Source organism: Hesperophylax consimilis, chromosome 7 (assembly GCF_061612785.1).
Source record: "Hesperophylax consimilis isolate HC1 chromosome 7, BYU_Hcon_1.0, whole genome shotgun sequence".
In the NCBI taxonomy this organism is placed as follows: Eukaryota; Metazoa; Arthropoda; class Insecta; order Trichoptera; family Limnephilidae; genus Hesperophylax; species Hesperophylax consimilis.
Genome location: NC_142842.1, coordinates 34526884 through 34550793, shown reverse-complemented (window position 1 = coordinate 34550793; position 23910 = coordinate 34526884). Strand labels below are relative to the sequence as shown.

General features: G+C 33.5%; 2 protein-coding genes across 2 annotated transcripts in view; both read left to right on the top strand.

The window, feature by feature from the left end:
- The first annotated feature begins 147 nt into the window (after positions 1-147).
- On the top strand, positions 148-2602 carry Dph1 (diphthamide biosynthesis 1). Its single transcript, XM_089633893.1, has 2 exons — positions 148-792; positions 1518-2602. The coding sequence occupies exons 1-2, from the start codon at positions 564-566 to the stop codon at positions 2519-2521; spliced, it is 1233 nt and encodes a 410-aa protein (XP_089490019.1). The 5' UTR covers positions 148-563; the 3' UTR covers positions 2522-2602.
- Positions 2603-9223: 6621 nt separating this feature from the next.
- LOC149422662 (uncharacterized) overlaps positions 9224-23910 on the top strand; it is a 38437-nt gene continuing 23750 nt past the window's right edge. The window contains exon 1 of the mRNA XM_089633984.1: positions 9224-9329. Within this exon, the coding sequence (XP_089490110.1) occupies positions 9224-9329 (106 nt within the window). The remainder of the gene's footprint in view (positions 9330-23910) is intronic.

The following is a 23910-nucleotide window of genomic DNA, read 5'->3' as shown; positions in this document are numbered from 1 at the left end:
CGGTCTTCCAGAGGAGCAATTTATTTAGCTTCACTACAACAAAATTAAAAATAATCAATTTATCTAGCCGTTCATTGAAGGTGTGTTACGTGCATGGACACACGACTAGCTTACCCAGGTGCCACTGTGTTGAAAGGCTCGGCCGTCCTATCGTGCTTTTCTTAAATAAAGCTATTTTGTTCGATCTCTTTCCATATGTTTTCTTAAAAACCATAGACAAACTTCTGAGCAAACCATTATTCTGGTGTCTATGGTTTTTAAGAAAATGTGTGGTAAGAGATATAACAATATACTTGACTTTAGGAAAAGACGGTGGGACGGCCAAGTCTTTCGACGAGGTCGCTTCAGTTTAGTTTGGGCAAGTCGTGCAGTGTGGACGCTCTATCATAGAGTAAATAGAGAGGAATTTTAAAATTATGACGGATCACATTTTGACATTTGCATATTTACAATAGGCTCTAAAAATATTATCTACCTAAACACATGCTAAACACCGAGATAAATAACTGAACGTGCTGTTTTCATTTTATATTTGTGAAGTTTGGTGTGATAATAACATAAACATGTCTGAAGAATCTTCCACCGTCGTTGTGGTTAGGGCGAAAGCAGAAAGAAAAGTGTTCAAAGCGCCAATTAAATCTGTGAACAAAATACCCGAAGAAATAACGAAAAACGAGCTCTTGAATGCAGCCTGTGAAATCTTACCCAAGAACTACAATTTCGAGATACACAAGACCATTTGGCGAATTAAGCAATTGAATTCCAAGCTTGTCGCCCTACAAATGCCCGAGGGTAATATCTTACTGTTTATTTCTTATTTATTTATTTATTTTCAGGACTTTTACAGAAGTATGCACAAACCAGTGCAACAAATTCACTGACATAATAAATCAATAAGAAAAATTGGTGACAACAGTTATGAATATATTATTTATTAATCGAAAGCTTCTTCTGGTGCCACCTCCTATTGGAGGTTGGCTATCATCAGGGTAATCTTCACCCTGCAAGCTACAGCAACATCCAGGGGAAGGTAATTGAAAGCTAACTGCTGAAAATAAGTTTGACTGAAGTATTTAGTACTTGTTTTGGTAAATATACAGAAAGTAGGGATACTCTTAAAATGCAGATTTTATTCTAAACAAAATATCTATTAAAATGCATTATTTTTCATTACCGGAAACTGAAATACTCTCTTCTCGTTATTATCTAACTGATACATATTGGTTTTAAAATAAAACAATCAGTCAATGATAATAAATATAGTATGTGGGATTTTTTGATATTATACATATATGCATACTATTGTACTATATTTTTTGATATTATACATATATGCATTTTACTTGTAAAATTTATATATTTATATGTATGTAACACAAAATTTATTAATAAGTAAAAAAAAAATTTAAAAAATAGTTAATACTCAATAGTGTAGTGGAAGTGTATGAGATGACACATGAAACTGCAACAGATTTGGAGATCGTTGTTAAATGATAATAAATTGTTATTACTTTCAGGTTTACTAATGTTTGCGACCACCATTTGTGATATCATCGAGACCTTCACAGACGCAGAGACCCTCATAATGGGAGATGTGACTTACGGAGCCTGCTGCGTGGATGACTACACCGCCAAGGCTCTGGGAGTGGACCTGCTGGTGCACTACGGTCATTCATGTCTGATCCCCATCGATCAGACTTCCGGAATCAAATTGCTCTATATATTCGTGGACATCAAGATAGACATCCTCCACTTCATCGATACGATAAAACTTAACTTTCCTCAGATAACTACAAGACTCGGTCTTGTCAGTACCATCCAGTTTGTCAGTACTCTGCACACCGCCGCTGTGGAGCTACGTAAGTTTGGATACACCGTTAATGTTCCTCAAAGTAAGCCTTTATCTCCCGGAGAGATTCTGGGATGCACTGCGCCGAAGATGACATGTTCAGATATTGTCCTTTACCTGGGCGACGGAAGGTTTCACTTAGAGGCAGCCATGATAGCGAATCCCACCTGCAAAGCATTCCGCTACGATCCTTACGAGAAGAAATTTACCGAAGAATTTTATGACCATGAGTTGATGCGAAAGAATAGGTTCAATGCGATAGACGCTTCCAAAGCTGCTGGAACGTTTGGTTTGATTCTAGGCACTCTCGGCAGGCAAGGTAGCACTACAGTTCTCCAAAGCCTTCGATCTCAAATCAAAACGCAAGACTCGATAGTCATTCTTCTTTCTGAGATATTCCCTGACAAATTGAAAATGATAAGTGGGATTGATGCATTTGTTCAAGTTGCCTGTCCCCGTTTGTCTATTGACTGGGGTACAGCATTTGCTAAGCCGTTGTTAACTCCATATGAGCTGGCGGTTTGTGTTGAAGAAGCTCAGTGGAAAGCTGATCAAGAAGGGGAGCACTACCCGATGGACTACTATTCTTCTTCTAGTTTAGGCCCATGGACTCCTAACCATAAGCCCGACCTTCTGGAAGAGAAAACCTGTTGTGGAAAGTGCAAAAAATAAAATAAATTTCAAATAAATATATGTTTTTATTAGTAAGTGAGATATTTTGAGGCCCACAAATATTGTTCAATTAATATTTTGGCAACTGATTCGATAAATAGTAAATCCTTAATCTGCATAATATGTATTGAGGTTTTGGTCCACTCCAAAATGTTGTCTGCCAGCAAATATAATAGTGGGCAGCCACTTGTGATCAGCAAATAATGTCAGCCCCTAATCTAACCTACACCCGTCAGCTTATTCGTAATCCGGGAATGTTTGTCTTTTAACAGTTTAATTACTTCTAAAAAGTAATCCCCCCAAAAGTACTAATAATAATAATATTTGGATGATTTGTATAGCCCGGTTTTTGTGAAAAATCACCTTAAGGGCACTGTACAAATCTACATAAATAAAAATGAAAAAAATTGTATATAATATATTTCTACAATGATCTATCTTATTACCAGAGATGTGCAAAATGGGTACCCAAAACCATTTGAAATGCAAAATGGAAATGGGTCAAAACTTTTCCATTTGAAAATGCAAAATGCAAAATGGTTTTTAGAAAAGCATTTCAAATGCAAAATACCTATTTTCAAAATGCAAAATGGTTTCTCAGGTCAAACAATTAAAATAATTATAGAATTTTTTCATTTAATAATGGACATCATTGTAGAACAAACATATTACATGATGGTAAATCCAAAAACACCACAACTACAGATTATGAAACCACAAAAAAATTGCGCGGGACTAATGTTGCCTACGTAAAAACATAGAAGCTGCTATCTAACATTTAATATTACAGCGTCATGGCCCCATGTTCAGTATTTGAATCAGAATTTTTTGTAATGGTATCATTCAATTGCCAGGGCTCTTACCAGGGAGCAACTTGACAAATGTAAATTATCTCTCATAGTGAGGTTGAGGACTGACTGATATTTGGGGCTTATGAAAAAAAGATGAGTGGAGATAGTAGGAAGAATGTTTTTATTTTATTTTTTATTCTTTATTTTGGCTTTCACCCATTAAGAGTGATCTTGGCCATATATTACAACATTTTTCTTATTAATAAATACAACAAATTACAGGATAAAATTGACATGATTGACAAAACAACATTGATAAAACAACATAACATAACATAACGTAACATAAATAAACCAAACATAACATAAACATAACATAACGTAAATATAACATAACATAAACATAACATAAGCATAACATAACATAAACATAACATACTTAACATAAACGGTACAGAGCTGGTAACAGTAGATTATCACAAAATTATAAAAATAGGAACCTGTGTACAATATAAGTGGGCGCTTTTCGTTATTAAACCAAAGATTTTTCTAAAATTAGTAGCGTTTTTTTAAAATAGAATTATGAAATTGGCAATCTTATAAACAAACACAGCATATGGGAGTAAACAAATGTGATTATAAAACATAACACAAACATACTATGAACATAACATAAACATATCATAACATAACATGCACATAACATGAACATAACATATCATAAACATAACATGGGTGTAACATAAACATAACTTAACAAAAACAATACAGAGCTGGTAATAATGGGTAATTACAAAATTATAAAAATAGGAACCTGTGCACAATAGTAGTGGGCATTTTTTGTTATTTAAAAGAACAGATTTTTCCAAAATTAGAAGCATTATTTTTTTTTAAATAGTTCTATGATATGAATATAAACAAATACAATAAAAGAATCAAGAAAAATATACAAATGCATAAAGAATAGTGTTTTAACTCAGTCAAAATATGCAGAGTTGGGATTAGTAAAAATAGATGAAAATAGGAACCTGAACAAGTGAATACAAATGAAAGTGAAAGAAATTTGGTTTATATTTATTATTATGGTAGGAAGAATGTTGCAAAAAAGCATTTAAAATGGAAAATGCATTGAGAAAAGCATTTAAAATGCCAAATGGAAAATACCCATTTTGCATTTCCATTTGAAATGGATTTATTTGAAATAAAGCACATCTCTGCTTATTACTAACTATTGGAGGCGGCTTTATGATTCAATTTAGTCAAGTTCCCTGATAGTAGAGTTTTGCCCCTTTGCACAATAGCAATTGTTAGAATGCTACCAATTAAAACCCCGTTTTTTGCTGCTAGACCCTGCAGGCGGCTTTTTGATGGTCTTCGCCAATTTATTAAAGTTCTCTGTTAGTAGAGTTTATTTAGTGTGTTAAAATATTAAAAAAAAAACACTGCCGAAATTGTGTATTTTGACATAAAATTCTAGTTTCTCCCCCTAATAAGATAGATCATTGTAGAAATATTCCCTTTAGCTATACCTCCCCAATAGCTCACCTATAATCTTTAATCGAACCGGTTTGAGAGCTCTAACATTTAATATATGATATATCATTGCAGATATTTTTTTTTCATAGGCACAGCTCAAGTTTTTAAATTTTATAAAAGCCAAAAAGAACCAATTTTAAAAATACCTGGTTCCTTGGAAAAAATAATATTGAGCGATCTATTTGCAGCAGTCACCGGAAACCGTGACAGGAATATCTTTGGTTTCATAAGTTAGATTTTTTTCTTTTAAAAAAATTCAAATAAAATCAAAACTGTTCAGGCATTGAAATACTAATACCATCAGGTTACCGCCATCTTCCAGATGTTTGGCAAACCTGTTTTAAATACAATCCAATTAGAAAAAAGATTTTGGAATTCAACAAGAGAGTTCCTTATGTAGGAAATAATTGACTTTCTTGGAGGTCTACATCCCACCTTAACGAAATAACTATAAAAATGCCATTATTTTCCATTTACGGAAACTGAAATACTTACTTCTCATTATTATCTAACTACTACAAACTATTTTTAAAACAGAAATTTGCACAATAGGCGTGTCCCTATTTTCTGCATGTTTACCAAATATTCTTATGTAAATTGTTAGGAGGCTTTGTAGATGCACGCACAGATGGCGGTGCATGGAGCTTGCGGGGAGGTCCACAAGATGGAGCCAGTGGCCGGTTGTCACCATGGACAGTGCGAGGGCTCTCGGACAATCTCACTGGCCCAGATCATTACATTTAGCTAGTTCCTAGTTAGGTCGAATAACGAGTCACCAATATAATATGTGTAGTATTAAATAAATCCCTGATTAATATAAAGAACCTCTTATTTATAAAACTCCTTCCAAGACGAGTTGGAGACTGTTTGTGCGAACACAACAAAAATGAAATGCATAATTTTTCTTTTAAATGTGTATTTTACCTGCACGGATAAAAAAAAATTCTTCGAAAAGAATTGCGAATACCACACGTAATAGTTTCAATTCCTAAATAACCTGAGTCTGTGGAACCATGTCATCACCAACTGGAGTAATTGACAGAGCGAAAGTATTGGAAAATTAGTTACAACATTCACAAACACACGGAAATGCACCACAGGCGAAATTTTTCCACGGTAAATTCAAGTATTATGTAAGCACTATAGGGGGGCAGGGGGGTCTTTGCTTTGCTTATTTTTGATGACATGGGGGGTGGGGGGGTCGAGATAGTGATTACGTCAGCACTGCTCAGCAGTAGTCATTTTTTTTACACATTGGCAACCCACACATTATCTATGTTTGAAAACCGAATATATTCGGGGATTCCCACAAATAATTAATACGTTTAGGTACTCGCTTAAAAAACAGAATACATTAACAGAAAAATGCATATAGGTACCAATTTTTACGTAAGCATGGGAGGGGGGGGGGGTAAGATCTTTGCTCACTTTTGACGACAAGGGGGAAGAGGGGGTAAATAATTGTAATAAATCTGCTTACGTAATACTTGAACGGCCCCAAACGCAATTGGGGTAGGTATGTGGTGAGGTAAAGGGAGGGGAACACGAATTATTGCATTCAAACATGGAAAACGCGAGAAATTTTTTAGGTCGAAAGGCAAACCAATAAATGGTTTCGATTTCTATTTTTTGTTGAGTCAGCATCCCACCAATATTTAGTATTTTCTTGAACGGAAATATTTGAATATTGTTTAAAACGGAAACTTTTAAAACAAATATATTAACTTAACCGTCTAGTAACCGAGTGGAAAAATGAGTCGGATTCCCTCCCATGCGTCGCGAGTTCAAACCACTGCTAGCTAAGTCCTCCATTGCATACCTAATCAATATTTTCCGCTAATGTGAAACAGTTCTGCGTCCTCAATGTGTATCATTTTCATAGCATCGCCAAAGATGAATTTTGTCTTGAGAGGAACCTATTTCTTATGGAGGTCTCTTACGTGGGGTTAATGTTAAAAATAGGATGCTGGTCGGGGTCCCCAACCCAAGGTTGGAACCCTTGGCCGAGACCTTGAGGGCCATTTACATTTATTATAACAGATTTTGTGGTTTTAGCGCCAGCTTTATATGTTATTTTTTACATTTTTTTGTGATCACCAATTGTATAGGGTGGGTAAGCTGCCCCCCCTGCCGACACCTATGGGTAGGTGTAACCCGGCTCAATTGTTTTCCCCCCTTTGATGTGAATAATACGTCCAAGAGTCCCAACAATACCAACCGTCTGAAGCCAGATTATGAAACCCATAATTAGGGTATGTTGTGAGGAAAAAGATAATGAATAAAGATAAACATTCCCTGCTTACGAATAACCTGACAACATTTGAAAATCTCCTATTCCATCACAGTAAGCGGAAAATGTTGCTTGTGTCCTCTCGAGGTCTTAGCCAGCCGAGGAATTGAACTCACGACGCCTGGTTGGGAACCAGATACTTGTTTTTTTGGGTACTTTATGTGATTTAGATTCATTTGTACCACTAATTTTCGGACACCGTGTATAAGTGCCTACTTCTCCCCACCTTCAGGTTCGGTGGTTCAGGTAGGTCTCATGTACAGGAAGGCAGGACTAACTATGATGCTGTTCAAAATAGCGGAGTTCTCGAAAGAACCATCGCAGCTTTATGCTTGATCGCAGCAGTCGGAAAAATGACGCTAGTTAGTATTTTTTGGTAAAATAATACGTAAGTATACAATAGCTACAACCAGCAGTAAAGTAATGGCTTTCGACGTCGGCGTAGTAGCATGCCATAATTCTTAATTTACGTTTGTGTGTTTTTCGATCCCTGTTAATAATAATAATAATTAAATTAGCACTGTAAAACCCGGCATAAACTTTACAGTAGTTAGGTATCTGCCATCGAATGGTTAGGTTTCAACATAAAGGGGCTGACGCGATCGCCGCCACAATGCATATTGAACGAACAGAAGGCGACATGGAAATTTTGCTAATTTATCGAACGATAAGCTGTGATTAATTGGTATTTTTCGCGCCGCTAAAACATTGCTTTATGCCAGGCCAGAACGGAGAAAAATAATAACGGAAAAATGAATTCAGTAGTAAATATACACATTGTGTAAGTACCTACTTAAATAAAAAAACACTATTGGATGAAGCACTAATTCCATAAAATAATCGGTGATTCAATTGAATGAGTCGTGTTTAGAATAATTGTGTGTATTGTATGTACGTGTTCACACGGTGAAAAATGAAAATTGCTGATTTATTAAAAACGGAATTGCAGGCCGTTTCCTGTTAAAAATTTAGTACATTCCTAATATATCGGAACAGTGTTCATGCACCTGCATTTTCTCCTGACAATACATAATGAAGAATTGCGAAAATATAATGGTTTTAGTGAACATATGTGACGACATCGCGATAATACTAAAAGTTTAACAGCAGGGCCTGCAGTCCAGTTTTTAATCGGATTAGGAAAAATTTGATATTCTTAATAAATTAGCGATATTTAAAATCAGTAAGTTTTTTCCGTGCACTACCAACAGTGAGGTCCTAGCTGAGAAACAGTATTTTTTCTTGCCTACGCCACCATATCATTATTTTTTTAGCGAAAAGGGACAACACGTGCATGTTATTCGAATTAATTTTTTTTTCACTTATTTTGTTCTTTTTGCAGGTAAATTTTCTTTTCTGAAAAACTTATAGATTCAGTTCAATTCAAAACCAGTAGTATAGTATAAAATGGCAATGTGTAAATTCTTATTAATCAGTCAAGTATAAAATCATATTCACTTGCTTCGCCTTTTTCAAGACGCCTGGCACCAGCCCTGCAGAACTCGGGAACGGCAGACTTGCCACCCCCGGGGCCGCCCATGGGGGGAGAGGCCGATGGGGGTTGTTACTGTAACAGGGGGGCCAGGGGTCATTGCTGCCCCACGGTCAACACCACATTACCATAGAAAATACCATCAGTATTGGCCGAACCACCAATCGGCCTGGTGCCGCCAACGCGAGCGAATCCAAAATCAAATGAAAGCTGTTGTGTTTTTAAATTTGTTCCCATTCAAGTAATATCTGAAAATCAAAAGTACCTACGCAGGCACTTGAATACAAACCATGTCTTTTGCGGAATATTTTTAAAATTCAGATTTATAAATTTTATTTATACTCAATAGCCTAACCCCGAAATTCAAAGTACCTACCCAATTTGAAAAATACGTTCGGTGCATATTCCGGAATAGATATTTGAAATCAGATAACTATTTTATTTTTTAGGCTGTTGAATATTCTATTTTTAAACCATTGGGTTATCTAAAATGATTTTATGAGAAAGAGTTCTTACCTACGTACCATAATAGTGAAAAAACAATTTTGGGAGACAGTTACAATTTAAAGGGGCCCTTTGTTTAAAGTTAGATTATGGGCTGTGCCAGTAGCGCCCCCCTGATGGGGGAGGGCGGAGCCCTGGGGGACATGAAGAGCGCGGCGGGGGACATGGTGGAGAGCGGGGAACAAGCGCTACACGGCAAGTATTTTTTTAATGTATTTATTTATAGACATTGTTATTTGGTGTTATGAATACAAGTTAGTGATGATCAAAAATAATTCTGTAATTTTATTACTCTAATTTTATTACACTTGTAATTATGGGTACATGCGTATGAACATTGTTTGAACCATTTCGACTTTAGCTTTTCCAGAAGAGAAAGGTATATGATTAAATGTGACAAAACTTTCACAAATCTTCTAAAACATTTAGGATAGGTAATTACTTATTCTTTTTTAAGAGTCGGTTCCTCATTGCTCCCTCACTGCAGTACTTATTTTTATAAAGTGTATTAAATTGTTATATTTTGCCTACGTAAAAAGTCAACTTGAGTAGAATTCTCCTGTCTGGAACCCATATTATAATATACATGTACAAGCTGTTGAAAGAATAAAAAACAAATTCTTACCTTTTATAAATTTTAAAATGGGTATTCCAGCAATTATATTGAACTACAACATTCTGTTAAATTATATGAATATGCTCAAATTTTCACTGATTTGGTATTTCTATATAAAATTCTAAATGATTTAGTTAATAGTCCGGTATTGCTAGAATTGATAAGCTTCCGGATTCCACAACGCAATACTATAAGTCAGGATTTATTTCAGTGCAGAAATTCTGGGACTAACTACCATATGTATTCCTATTTACCCAGAATACTAATGGAGGGAAAAAATTATACCAACTCAGTGGACATCTTCAATTTATCTTTAAACAAATATAAAATGTTGTTAATGAAGCAATTTATTTATGTACAATAAATAATGTATATTTCTTAATATTCATATGTAAAAGCCCCGAAAAAGGGCGTTAATAAATAAATAAATATGTATCTCTTAGAAACGGTATCTAACTAGTAATTATCCTCGTTTTAAAGTACCTACGTATATCTTAGTATCGTAACGGCTAATGTTTATGTGTCTAATCAACCCTAAATTAGATATTTTTGTGTATAAAATCTTGCAAATGTTATGGCGGCAGTTAAGATAGGTAATTGAATAATTACCTTAACTTTAAAGCAGACATCCGAAAACTATCGAACTTTAATTTTTTTGAGAATCAATATCTGTTTTTGTTATCGGTAAGCATAATCATTTACACCATGAGCTATTGATTTCGTCGTTAAAAAATAACTACAACACCGTATTGGCTCTTCCATATTTATCAACCGCTGAAATATGCAGAGACAATGTTGTTTTGATTTTGTTTCGTCTTTTTGGGTTGATAAAATTGGGCAAAACTCAATTGCTATACTAATTTTCTTTAATGATCTATAAAAATGATTTTTATTTTTATTTATTTATTTAGTACAGGAAATATATATTGCACATTTGTAAAATGTTTTGACTGTCTAATTAGGAGGAATTCCCGTTTTATGACAGTCAAAATTTGGACCAATTAGCATTCGTATTTTGTACAAAAATAAGGAGAGAAAAGAAAAAAGAGGACAAGTAAAAAAAAACCTAAAAATAGATTAAAACATAAAGTTAACTGATGTTTTTTAGCATACCTACTTATTAAAATAGCAATAATAGGTACATTTAACAACAAGATGAAAACATAAAGGGGTTCGCATCACATATTTTAGTCCACATTATATATTTTTATTTGTTTTTTTAAATGAACTGTTGGATAAATTATATTCAATTTATTCGAATAAATTTTCATCATCGCAAAAAGACGAAACATATTTAAACAGAAGAGGTAAAAGATTTGAGTGCGACCACGAATCAAACCGGAATCTTCCACTTGCAAGGCGATTGCATTACCAATACATTACGCCGGCTACTGTGTTTCATCTCTATTACAACATGTCTCTATTCAAGAACCAGGCTCACTCCATCCTTTCCTCTGGAAGACTCTCCACACAGCATCTCCAAAGATGATAGTGTGAAGTTAAATAAAAAAGCCTCCCAGCATATCTTAATTGGGGATGTCATATTCACACTGGCTGCAGTCAGCTTATACCAGAGGTTCCCAAACTTTTTTGCCTTGTAGACCACTTTCCGAAATATTTTTTTTTCGTAGTCCCTGTCTGCCGAATATTGAATTTTCCTAAACCTATCAACGTCAAATGATATTTTCATTTATTTTTTAAGAAGATTCCCTTCCTTTGTCTGCCCAACAACCGGGTAACGATATAGATCCTAGGTCTTTACACTGTGCAGACAGGAGCTCCTTTGTGAGGTGTTACGCAACACAAAAATTTAGTCTATAAATCAGGATAAGTAACGGGTTAATGCTTATTCGGGTCAGTTCTTCTTCAACGTTCCATTTCCATAGTAAAAAAGTCCTCAAACCTTGTTTTGAAGTCTGTGTAGACCAAAACGTCACTATCCCGGAAAAGTCAGGGAACTGGAAAATTTCGCGCCTTACAATGTGCAATGTTTGCTTCAATATATCGATTCTGACAAGAAAAGGAACGTAAACTTTATTTAAAGATCAAATAAGAAATTAATATTTCTTAGTAGGTATTATGCTATCTCCGTTAAGTGTATTTTGTCATTTACGGAACGTCTAAATGTTGATCATGACTTGGAGTGAATGGAGGTCCGCTCGCGTGTATCCCCATTTAAATGGACTGCAATTTTTTTTCTCGCTGACATGGATCCCCATCAAGCTAAAATTGACTGGGTTCATGTAGACCACTTTGGGAACCTGTGGTTTAGACTCTTGCGCGGTAATCGCATTAAAAAATCACGTACAAATAATAATAAATACAAATAATAATAAAATTTTAAATAACGGGCGAGGCCGTAGGAGAGCTAAAGCTAGCATGTTTGTAAGTTGTAAGTGAAGCGGGAGTTACCACAGAATTACTTTCCTGTTACGATATCAAACATTAGACATGAGAATATACGAAGGTCTATCGAAACACCCGATTTAATCAATATCCTTTCTCATTTCACCAAAACAACCATATTTTTATTTTTCTTTGTCACCCCAAGCGTCAAGCTTTAAGTTGTTTTAAAAATCGCTTTGTCCAACAGTATTAAAGCGTCTAATAAATATTTTTATCACACGAATGTTTAAAATCAGATACATGTACAAAAATGGGTTCATTGAAAGTAAAAGTCACTTGCCCATTATTAAAAAAATCACACGCAAAGCTTTTACGTGCTTTTACGAAGGCAGCACTTACTTACATAAGTAATGGTCATGTTGGTAATTTACTAACTAAACAGTTTTAATCGATTCGGTTGATATTAACAAAAATAACTTCTATTATTTCTGCTGCGTTAAAATATTTGTATTAAATTAAGCAATTTAATTGAACTTTGAGACTTGAAATGATTGTCATAATAATTACTAGTTTTTAGTTGGTACAGCAGAAGATCATATATTAAACAATTAAAATTAATAAGATAGTGTTATAAGTTATGGTAGTACGACAGTCTATCCTTACGGAGAAGTGGCGTATTGGTTAGTTCATCTTTTAATCTTGCTATCGAGGTTTTGGAGAGGTCTAGAGTTAGTTTTGTACCTCTTGGGAACTCCGTGAGAGTGTTCTGGCCATTACCATATTATTTTTATGAAACACTTTCAAATGTTGCTCACCTCAAGGTGCGATAATTAATACAAGATTACCCTGTACGTAGCATAAATGAACCATGGTATGTAGGCTCCAAGGGAAGATTGACGAAAACATATTGATAAAACATAATACGAGAAAGTGTAAAGAGTGCTAAAGGAAGAAATTGAAACATTTAACAATATTTTAACATCGAAAAATATTTTAACATTTAATAATATTTAAACATTTGACAATATTTTAACATTTTATAATATTTCAAAATTTTACATTATTAAACATTTAACAATATTTTAACATTTACCAATATTTTAACGATTTATAAATTTAAGTAAGTACTTACCGAGTAGATTTGTGTACATATACATACATATACCTTGTGAAATCTGCAAATTTTCACGAAAAAAAAACGTCAGTGAAGTATGGTAACTTAGTTTGGTAAATTTCACTTGAAATCACTTAGCAGATCTGACGAAAATTTGGTAGAATTAAAATCGCTTGTCGTCTTTCGTTTGACGCAAAACAAGAGCTATGCCAAATTCACGAACCTAAATATGACTTACGAGTAATTTGCCAAATAAGCTTATTGTCGGTTTGAATATAGATTGCTGGCGTGTACCCGGCGTCACTCGGGGATTTATACTTGTTCTGAGGTTGGAAAATTCTATAGTACCTGACATCTGTGTGTATTTTTAAAGTGGAAATAATATTATTGTAAGTATTTGTTTCACTTGATCGTGTCATGTCTTTCTCGGGCGTTCTCGACCTCTTCAACCATTCACTTCCAAGTCTTACATTCTTCTTACACCTCTTTCTACGTTCATCACTTCTCATTCTTCATCATCATTCTTCATTCTTCATCTCGGGGCATCCCCGACTTTTTTTACCATTCACTTTACGTAGTATTTTGAAATACATACTGTTGAAAAACTACACTATATCGACTTTAATTCAACTGCTTACCTCATTCCAGTGCAGAGATAGTCTTCCCTTTTCTACCAGTATAAACACTCCTGGAACTAATAACAAGAAATTTTGAAATCTGTCCAGTAGTTTTTGAGTCTATGTTGACACAAACGAAGACACATTCATTTTTATATTATGTAGATAATAAATGGGATTTTGTTGAAAAACCCTTTGAAATCCGCTGAATTGCAATACTTTTTAGGTACTTTAGCCTAGCGTGCATAAATAACATTGACTGTCAGTTTCTAAATGTGTTTGATATTCAAATCAAATAATACATCATCGAAGTGCACAATCAAATTTACAATCTATTTTATTGGACGGATATAAAGGAAGTTGGGTGGATCAATATACAAAGTGATTGGAAACATGTCAATATGGTGGCATTTTATCACTTCATGGTGGAGTGGGTGTTGTACTTACCCTTTCTACCAACGCAATAATTGTTGTGATCAATTTATTTCTCAGTGCCTACTACCCATTAATAATATTAATAACTATTAGTCTCAAATTGTAATGTTTAATCATGAAGATTAAAGTTCTTTTATTTTATATATTAATTACAAAATAATACAAGATATCAAACCATAACATTAGATGAGCTCCAGGAGCTCGTGTTTATGGATTATGACAATGTTGGTAGCTCTTAGTCGTAGAATGATTTTTCACATTAGCTCCAGAGAGGAGTCATCTTTGCGGATGCTGTGTGGAGGGTTTTTTTAAGGCAAGGAAGGTGAGGAAGATGTAGAAAGGAAGGTGTAAGGCGATGGGCTTAGAGAATCCTACTGGAGAGGTAAAAGATCTCCCTCAACCAGTCTCTCCAAACCCGGGCACCCCTGCTGTCACCAAATGTAGCAAACCGACGTGGCAAATGTACAAATTGACGTAAGTTGATATGGTAGAATTAGCACAGTGTTCAGAGCACTTCCTCGGCAAAGAAGAGGTCCTGGGTTCAATTCACGGATGCGACTCTTTTTTCTGTGATTTTTTGTTTTACATCTTTTGTTCGAGAGTCATTAATATTGCCTTCAATGATTTATATATTTTTCTTATTGATCAGATGAAAACATGGAACAATTAATACGGCGTATTATTTATATCATTAAAATATCTCAAAAACACAGTTATTCACCAATGAATTCGAATACTATCTAAGTTTAGATTCTAAGTGTTAATTAAACATATTTTTTTATTTACGACGGTAAAATTAACATTCCTAACGCAATAAATGTTGTGAAAAAATGACGTTGCGACATAAAAGTTTTTGATTCATACATATTGATATCCTGGTCAAAATGCTGCGCATTTTCAAGATTATGCTGCTTCAGTCAATATGTTTCTGCTGTCTAGTTCTGTTCTGGGTAAAATAGGCAGATACACTGTTCAACTTTTTTAAAGGATAATGTTTTATTATTCTGTTTCGTGTAGTCCTACCCACTTGTTGTACAGTTATAAGTTATAACGAACTTATTTATAAATTCAATAAGTAGTTGCCACTTGAGCGATATTTGGGATATTATGCCAGTTTGCAAAAAGCGTTTAGAGAGATCGCTTGTCATAATGTGCCAAATTTATAGAACCTAACAATATGGGATAAACGGTGAAATGTATGTGAATTATTTGGCTTTAAACTGCACTACTGCAGTTTCATGTTTCCATATTAATAATTAGAGGAATGATATTAATTAAATGACTAGAAATTAACTTGACTAGTAATAAACTCTCTTCTTTCAAGAAAGTCATGCAAATACAATATTGGATTGAATTGCCGATACATTCCGGTAAATCCGATTTGATACCGGTACGTAAAGGCCCAAACAAAAACATTTTAAAGCATAACTTGCAAAAGTGTTTTTTGTGATAAACAAAACTATTTATGACAAGTAATTAGAGAAATTAATTATTTGAAGACTATAAGTTCACACCAACTGTGTTATAATTAAATACAACAAAAGAATTTATTAGTATTATATTATTTACGAAAATATATTGATTTACGATATATACGAGTACTACACAAATCGTTCCAGTGGTTATCGATGAATCTTTTGGAGGGGTTGATCTGAAAATATATGACAGAATTTTAGTCTAAGGGATTTGATGGTAGCTTTGTTTTGTTGATGATTAAATCAGAGTAAAAACATAATTATTAAGCTCACAAAAGCTATGCTCTACATAATGCGTGTTTTGTACCACGTAATCACTATTTTCTATCGAGATCCATTCCCCCCTCCCCCAATAAGGTGTTGGTTTAACTAAACGCACATTTTGAGCGTTCGTCCCATTAAAATGGCGTTTCCTGTTTTTGACAAAATCCTTCCCAAGTATTTATTAATTAACGCCCTTTTTCGAGGCTTTTACATGAGAATATTAAGAAATATACATTTAAGTTTTTAGATTCTCACGGCCAAAAGCATTTTTGTTGTTTGCATTTTTGTGTGACCACACATTTTCGGATCTACCGGATCTGCCCTGATGATGGACACTGCAACGCTGTCCGAAACGTCGGCTAAAGAAGGAGTTAGCGCAACACGGCATAACACCCCAAAAACAAACAACAAGAAATATACATTATTTATTGTACATAACTGAATGGCTTCATTAACATAATTTTATATTTGTTTAAAGATAAATTGAAGATGTCCACTGACTTGGTGTAATTGTTTCCCTCCATTAGTATTCTGGGCAAAGAGGAATACATATGTTAGTTAGTCCCAGAATTTCTGCACTGAAATAAATCCTGACTTCTAGTATTACGTTGTGGAATCCGAAAGCTTATCAATTCTAGCAATACCGCACTATCAACTAAATCATTTAGAATTTTATATAGAAATACCAAGTCAGTGAATATTCTTCCGTCTGACAATTTGAGCATATTCATATAATTTAACAGGGTGTTGTAGTTCAACATAATTGCTCGAATACCCATATTAAAATATATAAAACGTAAGAATTTGTTTTGTATTCTTTCAACAGCTTGTACATGTATATTAATGTGTGTTACAGACAGTAGAATTGTACTCAAGTTGACTTCTTACATAGGCAAAATATAACAATTTAATACACTGATATATATATTATACATATGACATCAGCCCTGAGGGAATTAATTTCCTACAGGGTCTACTATGTGGAGAATATAAAAAAGCACTTGACTGGAGATAAACTCAATTCTTTCAAGAAAGTCATACAAATACAATATTGGATTGAATCGCCGATACATACCGGTAAATCCGATATGATACCGGTAAGTATAGGCACAAAATAAAAATTCGTGTTAATATTTTAAAGCATAACTTAAATAATTAAATTAACGCCATCTATGAACAGCTGTTTATTAATATTTTTAAGATTGACCGGATAAATTGTGAGGAAATGACAACATGATCTTTGCACTTAAAATAAGTAGATTTCCACGAATCTTGTGTTTTTCAATTTGAACGAGGCTAGGTAAAGACAAAGGAATCTTTTAAACTCTGAAACCTCGTAATAAAAAAGCTATTTAAATATGTTCATATATGTTTATACCGATAAACAAAACTATTTATGATGAGTAAATATAGAAATTTATTATTTGAAGACTGTAAGTTCACACCAACTTTATTATAATTATATACAACAAAAGAATTATATTATTTACGAAGTTTCCGATGTTGGAAAATAATAACAGGGGAGGTGTTTTACCATCTTGACAAAGCTTCAAGTTATAACCATTATTTAAGTAAGATTTCGTTTGAATGTCTTGAAGTAATTCGTATCAGAAAAAAACTAGAGGATTTGACAGCAAAAACCGATCGATGGCAACTTATTTCATAATTCATGTACCCACACACGCTGACCGACAAATCGAAGCTTCTAAAACAACCATTTTTATTAACCGTATACTTATACGCGTGTACGATAGGGTGGAACCTTTACAATTAAATTTGTACTGGGTAGTATTTTGTATAAAAAAATTGTGATTTTACTTCAGTTAAAACTGTAATACCATAATATACTTACATTTCCATGTCTGCGAAAATGACTAAAATATTTTTTGGGAAAATTATGTTATTTTCCATTGTATTTGTTTATACTAAAGCCACGTAGTAACAAACCAAAATTATATCACCGCATCGAATAGAATAGACTTAACCATGACATACCGTAAACTGTTATAGAGTACCTACGCGTAGAAAAATGAGTATTGTTAATTTATTAGTAAATCTTTATCTTTTGGAATAACTTAATGAGTAAAACCTCAAATTGGGGCGCCCTGGAAGGTGAGGGTCCTGGGTTCATGTCCTAGATTCGACTGTATCTTTTTTTCAGATTTTTCAGTTTCAAATTTTCGTTTGAGAGTTGCGAAATGTTTTAAAAAATATTTTAAAATTATTGGTAATCCATCAACACATCGTGACAATACATTGGTATTTTACTAAAGGTTTATCAGAAAACCTATCAATTCATTCGTTATGTGCCTGCAATCCCGTTTATAACCGAATTACGGTTAATTTGAAGAGATTTTTAATAAATTTGCAATATTCAATATTTGTCATTTTTCTCCGTGTATAAACATATTTAGAAGCAGATAGGAACGTTAATTATTAGGGGGTTTAGGATCACAGGGGCCCATCTACAAAAACATAGTTTTGAGATAAACTCAAATAAATATTGGCATGCTCATGTGACCAACTGCATCTCTTAAACGGCTGAAAAAAATACCAGTTTTTGTAGTTAGCCCCCTGTGATCCCAAGCCCCCGTATTATGTACCTAGACAAGGATTTTTTTTATTTATTTATTCCAGAAAATGTATTTGACAAAGGCTCTCTAACTAGGTTAAATTTCCCGGACAGCCAACTTTGAATGTTTATGCAAATATTATTCGTTGCCAATATGGATTTCATTAATGCAGTGATACTAATATTGGTATTACATTATTTCAATAAAAATAATAATTGGCAAGTAAAATAAAACGAAAAAGCATTGGTATACAAGATAATAATAATACTAACAAACCTAAAACAACATGGTAAGTTAAGAGTAAAAAAATACATACCGTGTGGTTACTGCCAAAAGTTGGTAACTTACAAAAACATGTTTTGGAGTAAACTCAATTTTAATGTTTGATTTTCATTATAAAATCAGGGTTTTGGAAAATAATGATGTTAATTTAAGAAAATATATTTTTAGTGTTTTTTTTTAAACAATCTTGCTCATTTTCGTAAGTGCTTTATAATATTTTTCTTGTCTATTAATTTAAAAAAAAACTAATGAACTTACAAAGTTTCATAAAAAAAACAGTAGCTAAAAACATACTTAACGATGTAAGAGTAGACCCAAACTTATTCCCGATGTAGATTATAATACAAAAACATTAAAATCATCGCTAACTAAAAAAAAAAACAAAATCGTAGGTACCAAGTTTTGGAAGTAACCCCACGATATAACATGTTATTTTACTATGCATTTATATAATACATGTATATATATGAAACAAAAATTAAAATCAGGTGTCCATAATCATACTGCTGCCCTGATGATAGACACTGTAATGCTGTCCGAAACGTTGGCTAAGGAAGAAGGAATCGCAACACGGCATAATACCTCAAAAATAAATCACTACAAATTAAGATATTGTTTAAATAGAGTTATCAAATTGTTTTTGCTTTATTTATTGTGAATAATATAATGTGAATTTGTGATTTATATCAAGTTAACTTTTTTTATTTATTCATTTGTTTTATCAGTTTGTATATGTGCAGTATAGCCAAAATAAAGAAAATTATGGATTTGCTACTTTGACTGTAGATATAATATGACAACACAAAAAATATTGAAATTTTTACTTAAAACAAATTTTTTTTCGTGAAAAGTAAGAAAAACGTTTATTTAAGGAGCTTATTCTGGTGTAATTGAAGGAGTCGTGCTGAGACAAGATGACATATTATAATAAAACAAATATAAGACAGGATATAACATTAATTAAGTTCAATGAAGAATTATTAAAACTACACGAACCAAAACTTACTCATGATAATACCTGTAGTCAAGGTTGTCGTTTATTAATAACCAAAAATGGGTTCCATGCTCAACTCAACACAGTGACTAATGAACACACTTTTAAAAAGTGATATAAAGTTATTAAAAACGAAGAAAAAATTATTTTTTTTAACCTAACCTAACCTACTTAAAAACAGTTAAGGCGATGCACTACGTCGTGTAATGTTTTAAATTGAGCTGCTATCAATAACAACCCTTACTTAGATGGCAATAAGGTTTAAATTCCCGCTTAACACCATCCGCCTGTTTTGATTTATGCAGGAAAAAAACATGGCCAAAAAGTGCCTTTTATTTTATTTTGTGGATGTTCAGGCATAAATTTTTTTTTTTCGATTATTTTATAAATAACTTAATTTTCCACATTATACAATAAAATCATAACCGAAAATGGGTTCGTAAGTAGGAGATTTTGAACTTTAAAGCAGTTTCATAGGCCTATACATTATTTTTTTTCTGGGCTTATAGACTTATATAAAAAAACTCGATTTTTTCAAAGGCGAAGATGTATTCTACTCGCAGTATTTAATTAAATCATCTGAAACATTTCTAGGCGACCAAATTTTCAAACCAATAACACATGATTTTAAATTACTACGTATGGCATCGCCTAAAGTTTTTGTTTCATCACTGTATATAACTTTTTAAAGATGTGATGAATTATCATTTATCCGGTCACCCCAAAAAAGACAGGATGTACATAAAACAAATTAATTTCTTATCAAAATTATAAATATATTTTTTAGGAATAAATAAATTTGCACAGTTACTGATATGGTTAGTTTACAAACCTAGCTATTTTTTCGATTGTTTGCGTAACCATAGGTTATTTACCGTGCGTACTTGCGTAAAAAGTGTTATTTTCAACTCAAGTATAATCGTAATCATTACATCGATTTTCAATTCAGCAAATTCTAGACTGTCAACGAACGCCGATCAAAGGAAATTGAAAGGTTCCGGTACAGGCACCATTCAATTATGTATTTGTAGGTACTTACTACATACTATAATCTAGTTCCTACATTTGCTTGTGTACAAAATATTGTACGCACGCCGATTATATTGTTTACTGTAACTGAACACCGTAATAAAAGTGATGTTGTCATTTATGAATATTAATATATATCTAATGACAGTGGGGTGCTGTGCCTATGAAAAATAACGAACTATAAAAATAAATTAAAAGACAATGGATTGTTTTTTTTAATATTATATATTTATAAAGCTGGGTTCGCACTCTATTCTGTGAAAATTTATGATCAATTTAACAGGGTGTGACAGCATACGGAGAAAAAGGAGTATGGCAGATTTATTGAAATCATGTTTAAAACGTGATTGCAATCCATTTCTTAACAAAATATAAGTCAATTCAGAATATACTGGAACATGTGTTCTTGCAGGTGTCCTTTTTCCTCTGTATTGACGAAATGTTACAATATTAGAATTTTTATGAACACAACCTAATAACATATTCGAGTTCTTTTAAGGCCTGCAGTCCTGTTTTTAACAGGAATACGAATAATTTGACCAGATTTTCAATAAATTAGCAATATTTTATATCGGTAAGTTTTCTCCTTGAACGTACCCGAAGTATTTTAACCAGCGGTTCCTGAACATATTTAGAATAAAAAATGTAAATCTATTTTTGATATTTTTTTATATTTATTTTTTTTAAATAAAAATTTCACACTACGTCGCAACTGATTAATTGGGTACAGTATAGCGGGTTACGTGATTCGCACTCTGTCTCGTTCCAGCAGCACGGTAACGGACGAGACGAGAGCGAGTCACCATGTCATCCTGTCGCGAAGTATAGCTGAGTGATCAGTGGCGACGTACGGTATATTTTTTGTTTTTAATTGAAAAAAATATCGTCGGACAGCAAAATGCATCTAAGTTTTTTACTCCAAATTTTTCCAGAAATTGTTGATTAAAATCCTTCTGGTACGTGCTATATCTGTTTCATCTTTGGGTTACTATTCCATAAAAGCCTCTTCTCACTAATCCATTTAATATTAGATCAGCTGGGATCCCACCTTAAGAGACTTGTGGCACATTTATTAATTTTGCCTCAACAATCAGCGGAAGAAGATGATTAAATGGTCATTTTCAAATATTCAACGTGTAATTTATACCAAATTACACACATCCTACCTTGGGTAATAGAGCGAAGCATGCCACTGCCAAAGGGCAACCGTAAATCGACATTTAAGAGGAAGCTACAAGCCAAAAATGTATATATTCTTGGTGTACCTTATATTGTAGGTAATAGGCATTAAAATTGCTCGACAAACGGAGTCTGAAACGTTCGATTTCAAGCACAAAACTGGTTTTTATTTATTTTGTAAATAATTTTATAAGAAAGCAAAAAAGTTAATCAAGTCAAACTGTCACAGATATTCTTAGCTATAATACTGTATTTTTTATTCGTTTATGCGTTCATACATTTCTATTGAAGAAAACTTTTTTCAGTAGTTTACATTTATATTTTTTATGGAGAATTTTATTTTTTTATTTGTATTCTACTCAAGCGAAACAAGCGAAGCGAAAAGAAGGAAAACCTTCAATTTATCCAAAGCATATTTTTTGGTATTTATAATGAACATCAATTCGTTATAAATATTAATCAAAATAGTGATTTGGCATTAAGCTTCGCCTTAAACCTTTGTTTGACATGAGCTACCTATTTCAATAATTTAATAAAATACATAATAAAGCAAAAAATTCTGCAAAAAATATCGCATTTGTAGTCTGATATCTAACCATTGAATATTTTATGATACTTAGAATTTCTTGAGCGTTTTTTTTTTAATGAAACTTGATTTTATAAATCTACCACATGACCGTGAAATCCTCAACGCTTGATTTATATCTTTCTTACAAAAACTGTAACACAATATTTCAATCTGTCTTAGCAGCAGTAAAAATGCACGAACACCTAAAACCATAGACTCTTTAGTTTTAGTAAAATCTTATCAGTTAGCTATCCCGGTTAAATAATTACTTAACGTGCAAGCGATGGGGCTGTAGATATTAGTTGTGCGGGAAAGGTAAGAAGGTTGTAGATATATATTGTAAGGCTTTGGATGCTCATGTCAGGGGTGTAGACACGCCCAGCTATATTCCTTGCGTGACCACTTTAACAGCCAGTAATAACCCGTGGATTTGCATACAAGGAGCTCTTACGAGAGGCAGAAGTCAGTTATTACGTTATTACTCCACTTAAGAACTTTAAAGCGTTTAGTTGGCGGTTTTTTAATCAGAAGTTTGCTTATTACTATTGTTAACATAACCAACCAGCTGATGGGCCGTCAGAAAAGTACATTTGTTTTACAGTTTTTTTAAAAATGATTTTTACTTTTAAGAAGGCTCAATAATTGTGCGTTTTTGATCATATTGCAATGCCTTGAGTACATTTTAGCAAAACCACCTCGATCACAAGATGGTTTTGATTTTAGTCGCTTTATGTAATGCATATAAATAGGCGCTATTTGGAGTGTTGCCGGGGGCAACGAAGTTTTCAAGCTTATCAACCACAGCGTTTGCATGTCTTATCGCTCGTTAGCCCGCCTGACTGGCCCCCCTTTGCAGTTCCGTCCTTACCCTACGGGCACGCGGGGCACTAGCCCAGGGCCCCCGTCCTGAGCCGTGCCCCGTAACTCTTGCTTATAGACAGAGTGGGGTTCAGAGAAGTATAAATTATCGTGTAACGTGTTCTATTACACGGAAATGAACTGTAAATTAAATCCACAAAAAAATGACAATGTAAAGCTCATTCAATTGGTTTTGAAAAATCACGGGAAAAGTGGAATGAAGGAACTGCCTACCTTGAATTCCCAGGAATCCCGGCAATAGGGCTCTCGTCGAACTTGCATTGTTCACGGGGTGAAATTTCCTCCAAAACGAGATAATCTTTAATATGATTTTGATATTTGCAAACATAGCACAAAGCATGTAAATAATACGACGAGGACACGACCATTGCACCTTTTTGCTACATGATACGAATACGAATGTTG